The 9,287-nt window shown below is 32.3% G+C and overlaps 1 protein-coding gene across 1 annotated transcript; it reads right to left on the bottom strand.

Moving 5' to 3' along the window:
• Positions 1-1,775: 1,775 nt before the first annotated feature.
• Positions 1,776-9,228, bottom strand: LOC128193231 (uncharacterized). Its single transcript, XM_052866575.1, has 3 exons — positions 8,864-9,228; positions 3,849-3,998; positions 1,776-2,324 (listed from the first exon to the last, which is right to left on the bottom strand). The coding sequence occupies exons 1-3, from the start codon at positions 9,105-9,107 to the stop codon at positions 2,143-2,145; spliced, it is 576 nt and encodes a 191-aa protein (XP_052722535.1). The 5' UTR covers positions 9,108-9,228; the 3' UTR covers positions 1,776-2,142.
• Between the last annotated feature and the right edge of the window lie 59 nt (positions 9,229-9,287).

The following is a 9,287-nucleotide window of genomic DNA, read 5'->3' as shown; positions in this document are numbered from 1 at the left end:
CCGTTACTTTTCACTTCAAATTTGTACCAGTCTTTTTGATTAACGGATTTATCAAACCTAACAATCTGTATTCAATCATGAACCATGCATTACGTATACTTTATTGAGACAATTACTTGAAGGTTTACTTAAAGTAGTGTTCAATGAAATACTTTGTTATCTTTTCAAAGCAATTTTTAAGCAGTTTTATTACAAATTGTCTTTTCTCTTCAATGTTTTAAGTATTCAATTCTTTTTAATTTGAAATAGAAAATTGATTAAGTGAATTTTACTATTTTTTAAAATGTATCAATTGAATAAAATGTTACTCTGACAAGATTAACATCCGTTACCCTGATTTCATCCACCTGTAAAGAATCTGACCTAGATTCGTAAATATATGTGTGATTTTTTTTTCTAGGAAAACAATTATTATAGATTTCTTTAATTCAAGTAGGGAGATGAGTAGATGTAAACATCCCGGATATACTTCGCAGATTAAGACCTTGTATAATACCGTTAATATTTATGTACGTACAAATCGTCGGAAAATTGTGCAAAACAAATCAATCGAGATTGTACCGCGGTTCCGAAAAATATTCATAAAGATGTAGAGAGAGATCTCTCTCTCTCACGAATATGCTTTTCCTTTATATGTGTCCTTTACAAATATTTAAGATTAATATTCATGTATTAAAAAATTGTGTGTTTAGGGTAACACTGATGAAAAAATTAGGTTAAGTAGGTAGGGATTTTTTTTTTATCCACAGGGGCCAAGAATAAAAGTTCAGTTTGGAGAGAATTTAAGGAATTTTATCGGAATTTAAGGATGTAAGTAGCATACGTATGATGTGAGATTTTAAAAGATTAATGCGAATGTTTCTCGACTTGTTGCAATACTGCTGTTGTCATAGGCAAAATCCCATCGTGAGCCCTGGACCGGTAAATGTCCGAGTAAAAATTAACTGGCGACTTCGAGAGAATAATGACGTATATCTCCGCTATTTTAAGACCCATCAACTTGAAATTCGGCATGAATGTATCTCAGACATTACTTTTCTAAAAAAAAAAAAAAAAAAAAAATACAAGCATATTACGAGTGTTTTAAAAAATGATTGATTTATTAGGTTTTTGAAGCGAGCTGGTAGTTTTTTTTTATCTTGGTCAGAGTTCGACCCCTTTCTTTATTTATGGTTACATTGAAATTAATGTTAAAACAGGCTTGGTCCCTGTGTTTTTATCATGTTTTTTCTGCATGAATCCTAAGAATGTTTGTGACATATTTAAAAACGGATTTTTAAATAAAAAATTCACAATCGGATAAAAACAGACATCTAAAAATGGTAGGATCAGGGCATTTTTTGTATGTTAGGTCGGGTTATCCTAAACACAACAACTTTTTTAGGCATAAATTTTGATATCTGAAATCAAAATACATGTATGTACATCTACATGTACCAACGTCCGTAACTAGGCTATTATTTTCTAAACGCCAATTTGTCCCCGTTATTAAAAAAAATCCGCCATAAATTATCAGATAGAAGAAGAACACAATTCCTATTACTAGTACAATGTACATGTATATAGAATGATCAATGAGCCTGCTAAATAATATCTTCAAGAAATTCGTAATTGATGTAAGGAAACCCAACACTTATTCGCTTAAACATCAAGATTATTTAATATCGACAACCCCATATTAAAACAACTGCCTAAAGTATATGAAATTATAAATTTATATTCAATTGCAACTATCAAATTGTGCGACCAACTACTAGTACCTGTCCATATCATAATTTTTATATGCAGAAAGTTTTTATTTCAATCCAATTGATTTTTTATTTGCATGCAAAGTGTGTTAACAATTACTCGGTAGTATATGTATATGCAAATAATTTAATGTAAAGAAATGAGTGTTCAAATTATTTCTTTCTCTCTCTGCACAATTTTCTTTAAAAGAGTATTTCTTCAAATGGAGGTATATTTTTTATTTCTCATAGATATAAATGGTTAAAACGGTCAATACGCACACTTTGTAATATAATGAATTATAGCTCAAAAACAGGGATGATATAATGATAGACATTCATAAAGTTACATCAGTTATGGGAGAGAGAAAAAAACGGCGAAGAATTTGATTATGCTGCGTGTCTTCTTCTGTGATCATTGCCTGGGTTTCTTGACCACGTTTAAAACAAGCAAAATGGTGGTGATAATATCCAGAACAAGGGCGGCCACACACAGGCCAAATGACCAATCAAGATCCACGCTTACGGTTATTCGGATGGTTTCGGGGTTATTGTACTGTGACCCGTATATCAACACTGCAATCAACACAGACACACCTAGAAGGAAAGGAAAAATATTCAGTTTGAAGTTCACATTCTAGTAATTGTAATGGAGCATTAGATCGATATTTTGAAAAAATTAACATATCCTACTATATTTGATTTTATATAGTAAATCGAGAACTTGCATTTTATTCAAAGCCTTTGTTCATTGTTAGCCTAACCGTTTACAAACTTGTTGAAAAGACAAAAGACGCATTATACCTTTAGAAAACTCCTATGAAAATATGAAATTTGTACAACATTAGGCTTGTACCTAAAATATGAAAAACGTATGAAATTTCAAAGGTTTTTCCTATGGCAAGTGACAGCTATTACCTACGTGACCCAAGTTTGAACCCACGTATGGAATAAATTATTTCAAACAGTCACGTGGGTTCTATGTAGTCTTGTAAAATGTGCTCACTGTAAAACACTGACACGTTTTAAATCGCTTTCCATCGACTTTTTATGGCCAGGAATGTTTGTTTGATCACTATAGTAATATGCAACTTCAAAGCTTTATTCGATTTTTTTTTCCAGACGTAAAATCATGCATAAAGTATTATTCAACAAATGCGTCAATCGATCCACTAACAGAATAATATTGATTTAAATTTTTCCTCCCTCTGATTTAAATAGACACCATTCAAGTAGGTTCGGTACGTTATTTCCGGATTTAGACTATCTACATGTATATGCAGTTCAAAATTCTCGATTTTTAAACTGTATGCTAATTTTGGTAAATCCAAGCGTGCATGTAAATCAGAAGTATTCAACAGGGCTTAAATGTTACGGGGAATTAAAGCAATTTTTTAAATATGTTTTATATCAACACGGCACTGTTCTTTAACAATTTATAATCTACATTATTTTAGGATGTTTATATAGTAATATCACAAATTGTAGCATTGGAGTTCTTGAGAAGAGGATTCTTAAACATTTTCCCTATATATTTCTATGTTAAACTTAAAACCCCTCTTAGGGCCCCAATATTTGTCCGGCTGTCACGATTTTAAAATTTTTAATCTTCACTTTACCGGTATAAACAAGCTTTTGTTTAAAAATTGGCATTTTCGCAATCTTCTCCCTTTTACAAATGATTTGCCCTTTATTTTAGCAATTTAGAATTCCCTTCCCATAAGGATGCATTGTACCAAGTTTGGTTAAATTTGGCCCAGTGGTTCTAGAAAAAAAGTAAAAATTGTGAAAAGTTTACAGACAGACGGACAGACAACAGGTGATCAGAAAAGCTCACTTGAACCTTCAGTTCAGGGGAGCTAAAAATCATATAAAATAATTGAAAGCCGATATTAGTCTCTGTTTTGTGAAATCATATTTCAAAAAAGAAACTTTATCGATCTATCACATAACATTATGGTGTGTCGAGGAACCATAAATAACTTCCAGTATTGAACCACAACCTCTTAAATTTTCAAGTTTTGGTTTTCATTGAATAGGCTGATATAATGCTTATACAATATATATGCACTAAATCAGAAGAATTTTTAGAAAAAAAACCTGTGTTCCTTATTTCTTTACCTGTTACAGTCGCCACCATTAACGTTAAAATGTGTAGGATCCGCCTCTGTGATAGATGTGTCACGAACAGACAGACAAACACACCAACAGTGGTCACCACAAACCCGATCAGAGCAAGCGTTGCAAACAGTCTTGTCACGTGTAGAATTTCTGTAAAAAAAAAAAGAAAGCTCAATTACATGAAATATTGTCATTAACTAATATATATATATATATATATATATATATATATATATATATATATATATATATATATATATATATATATATATATATATATATATATATATATATATATATATATATATATCTGTGTCAAAAGCTCTTTTTTATTTCTTCTTTATAAATACAATGTACTATACAATCATTGCGGGTTTTTTTAGGTCAATCCGATGATTTAGCTACCCGAGAAATACATTATTAACCGAGTCGGAGGCGAGGTAAATTATTGTACTTCGATGGTAGCTAAAAAAAACCCAGCAATTATTATTTTATATTATGATTCAGCAACGAATTGACACAGACGTTTCAAATAAACTGCATGTTATCAAGCGAAGATTCTAGTTATATTGACCTCCTAGGTTACGTGCAGGTGAACATAACGTTCTTAGGGGTTTTTTTCGAGATAGTTGGATATGAGCTAATCAGAGAGCTAAAATTCAATTTATACTACTATAATAAAATAATAGACTCGAATTTTTGGGCTTTAATACCGAAGAAATCAGAAGAGTTCTGTCTTTTGTTTTCCGTATTTTAAACACCATTGGTACTTGAAGATTACCAATGTGTTTTTATTTATTTCTCAATCATATGGAACGCCAAATTAACATATATTCAAACATTTGTACCTATCTTCAAATAATTGTAACTATCTTCAATTAATTGTACCTATCTTCAAATCATTTGAAGATAGGTACAATTGAATTAAAGAGAGGTACAATTATTTGAAGATAGGTACAATTGAATTCAAGATAGGTGTAAATAATTATACCTATCTCTAAATAATCATACCTCGGTACAAATGAATTATACCTAGGTTCAATTGAATTATACCTATCTCTAATTCATTTGAAGATAGGTAAAATTCATTTAAAGATAGGTACAATTGATTTGAAGATAGGTTCAATTCAGACATATCTACAAAGGATTTGAAGATAGGTACAATTCAATTATACCTAGGTTCAATTCGTTTTATGTATTGTTGAAAATAATGAACGCTCCCTTGAAGACATTTCAACATGGAGGGAAACGAGGGAAGCATCAACTATATTTAATAGATTTTCATATGATGCATTTCATAATAGCAGATTTTTAATTTTAAATCATCTTATTTACAAATGAAACATTTTTTTTCATTTATTATGAAAAAAAATCATATTATATGAATAGTGCCTGTTTGGGAGGGTAACAGTTGAAATTGACACCCCGAGAAAACCATTGTCAACCGACGCGAAGCGGAGGTTGACAATGGTTTTCGAGGGGTGTCAATTTCAACTGTTATCCTCCCAAACAGGCACTATTTATTTTGTTATACTGAATGTCTGAATTTTTAAGAAAATTTTACTGCTTTTATATAGGAATTACGTGAATTGTACAGCGAACCGTACGCGCATAATTTTCGCACATGTAACAATTTGTAATGTTACCCGTTGCTAAGTGCGTTGCTAACGCTGAGGGTAATAGAACGGATTATGAACTGCGTCTTAACCAATCAGATTTCAGTATTTAACATGAAAGTATAACAAAAATAATTAAGACCTGATATTGTCCTTTAGGTGCTGAAACCATAACTTTATAGGAATATTTTAAAGATCTATGAATAAAAATTTGGATGTGGCATCCCTCCTTAATAGTAATACTAGGGCCCATATTTGGATACTAGATGTAGTAGATACTATATATCTTTTACAACTGTATTTAAAACCTAGTCTGCTTATGAAAAGACTTTAACGGAAATGACGTACTATACAGGGAGTATTCATTATTGCCAATATTTTAGTAATTGAAGATAGGTTCAATTCAATTGTACCTATCTTTAATTCAATTGTACCTATCTTCAATTCATTGCATTTGTACCTATCTTCAAATCAATTGTACCTATCTTCAAATGAATTAAAGATAGGTATAATTGAATTGTACCTATCTCTAATTCAATTTGAAGATAGGTACAATTGAATTGAAGATAGGTACAATTGAATTGAAGATAGGTACAATTGAATTGAAGATAGGTACAATTATTTGAAGATAGGTACAAATATTTGAATATATGTTAATTTGGCGTTCCATACGATCAAGCTTCGCTTATTAATAATCAACGAAAATTCCTTTTAAAAATCCGGAAATCATGTGAATTTTTTTTTTGGGATTTACAATCTTGCGCATGCGTATTACATTCACGCTAAATCACGGGAGGCTCTTTAGTTTATGTTTATACAATATCAAATTTGTATGGATAAACTCAGAACCGATACGTGTAAATTTTCATTGAAAATTTACTATATTCTGTTCATCAAAGAAAATACGAGAGATAACTCTAACTCGGTGCATCTAATATGAAAAATTCCGAGAGTTCCGAATGTCAACATGGTGTGTGTAGAGTAATAATCAAAGTACTGAAGTACTGTCGGGAGTTGATTTTATTGATTATTATCTATTTTAAAATCAACGATAATTTATCAAATTTTTGTAATATGAATTCTCGAACTTTTCTGACAAGAATTTCGAGAAAACCCCATATGAATCATGTTGTGTAATATTTAAAGATAGAATTAATTCCATCAAACTGTGTTTCCGTAATCAAAATGTTTCTAAAAATTCTACACGTCTGGATCCAAGCAATATTGAACTCTAGTCTCGTTCAACCAGACGCTCGGCTGTCTCCGTTAATCTCCGACTACCAAGAGAGACTCTCTGCTTGTCGGAGATTTGCGGAGACAGCCGAGCGTCTAGTTGAACGAGACTTTATTGAACTCTAGCGTAGGATTACATGCAACTACAAAAACAATTGAATTGTTCGTTCTATATAAAATCTTACTATTTTCAAGGTATTTATAGATACTTTTCTTTTGAAAAACAATGGTACAGCATACAGTACAACGACTTTATTATTTTCAAGATCTACGTCTTGTCAGCGGTGATGATTTGTGCTTAGGTCCAAACACTGTTTCACGTTCGGCTTGCCAGAGTAACTGCATAGAGGAGTTGATTAAAATTAACTCCCAAAAACGTAGGTGAAAAAATGTCAAATTCTTCTTTAATATGAATTAAATTTTTAGATGAAAGGTATTTACAGCCTCAAATACTGTAATACTGGTTTGTTATGAATGATTTGACTGTCATTTTCAATGCAGCTTGACTAATTTTATCGAGTTTTTGTTTCATTACGGGTACATTTTAACTGTGGTGAAGGCTTGTTCCGAGGCACAGTTAGATTATTCTAACTAAAGCAGTGTGAAGTGAAATTACTGGCTTTATTGTAGGCTTAACAGCTGCTTAAAGCCTGGTTATGTAAATGTCAACAATACGGTGTATCAATGTATCTATTTCGTGAATAACCGATATCATAATATTATGCAATATGTCAGCCAGTGCACGCACGGGTCAAATTCTAGTCATATAATAAAATAAAACAGCTGAATTAGATTTGCTATCTGATAGAGTGTTCTTGGTTCCACGATTTGAACGGCGGATTTTATCTCGATACCATAGAACATATATTGAATGACCATTTATGTATGGGTTTTTTTCGGGAATAAATTGTTATAAATTTCAGTGTCTGACAACCGAGCCCCTGTGCTTGGTTCTTGAATAGTTTACATGTGTACATGTAGATGAGCATATATCGACATAGAACAAACATTAGATTAAGTTGTATCATTGTTTGTGAGCTTTTCCTTTGATGTCAGCAATTCATTTTTTCTTGATACACAACAGTTTTATGTGGTGTATCTGTGATAGATCACACTTTTTTTTCTGATAGATCACACTTTAAAAAAAAAATAAAGAGTAGCAAAAAAATAAGAAAATTTTATTTATCATTTACAAATTCATGTGCTTCATGAAGTTCAAAGAACATACCAGTTTCTGTGAAATGTTTTAAGCAGCTATAAAAATTATTACAAGAAAACATTTTTTACTGCTTAAACAGCCACTTAATTATGGCTCGAAATGAAACACACAATTATCTAAATCCGGTGTACTCCACGAGTCCAGATTTTTTCCTCATCTTCTGGCATTATCGAATCAACTTGTCGCACTTTGGTACCTGAGCTTTTTGGTAATAATTCCCTTAAAACTTTGCGGAAAACGACAATAAGGTCGTCATGTTCATCAAGAAAATTCAAATTTAATGTTTTCCTTTCGCAACAAAAAGTTTTTGTACCTCTAACACAAAGCGCCGTAACCAGTGATTCTGTTTAGGATCTTCTTCCAGGAGATGCATATCAACAGATTGTGAATGTTCAGGTTTCCTAATTTATTTAAGGAATTCGGTTTAAACTATATCCTAAGAATTGCGAGAGCATAAAATAACAACCGTCATCCACGGCATTTTTGCTTAAAAGGGCGAGGTGGATGGAACTTTCATAAAATGTATTACGCTTAACTTCTAGAATCACGTGCTCTTTTTTCATTGGTCATATAAAATGGAACATAACAAAATTTTGATAGATCACGGGCAACTCAGTGCATTGAAAACAACGATACAAAACATATAGAGTAACTTTTTAACTCGTGCATCTTCAGATATCAGACTCGGGGACAAGCCCCCTCGTCTGTTATCTGATGATACACTCGTTAAAAAGTACTCTATATATTACTTAGTTTACAAAAATATCTCACAATATTTCACCCAAGCTGAAGGAGAATTCTACAAACACTAAGACCTGGATTCATTGACCCTAACGTGACCTCGCAACATTGGAGTTTGGTTTGGTTGATCAAATTTGGCCTAGAAATGCATTTCACATATTATGTAACAATTTTTTAAATAATTTTTGATACAGGAAAGTTCTTGCCTGATGCATCCTCTATGTCGGCGGTACTGCATTCATCCTGTATACAACCGCCCCATAGCCCCTGGGTGGTGCGCAGAGTCCCTAAAATTATCCCAGTAGCCTCATAGGGGTTAATGGATATTATCCGGGTGACCCAGTGGTAGCTGGAAAATCCTATCAGGTACAGAAGGGTTTGCAATGGAGTCAGCACCAAGCAGATTTTCAGAAACACTGTGGAGGAAGAAAACGTCTCTCCGATCGCCATGATATATTTAGGGCAGTTGCTGTCTATTATAGTTCTTCACACTGAGACCCAGGTGAAGAAAGCTCGCTCGAGGGTAACGGAATTCAACAGTGATAGTTTTTATTAGCCCCGCCTAAATCTCGCTTTTATGTCAAGACAGTATTGATGGCTTGAATACATAATGTTCAAACCTTCAAGGCC

Source organism: Crassostrea angulata, chromosome 1, assembly GCF_025612915.1.
Source record: "Crassostrea angulata isolate pt1a10 chromosome 1, ASM2561291v2, whole genome shotgun sequence".
Lineage (NCBI taxonomy): Eukaryota > Metazoa > Mollusca > Bivalvia > Ostreida > Ostreidae > Magallana > Magallana angulata.
Note: the sequence above shows the minus strand (reverse complement) of the source record. Positions and strands in the feature narration are given on the sequence as shown.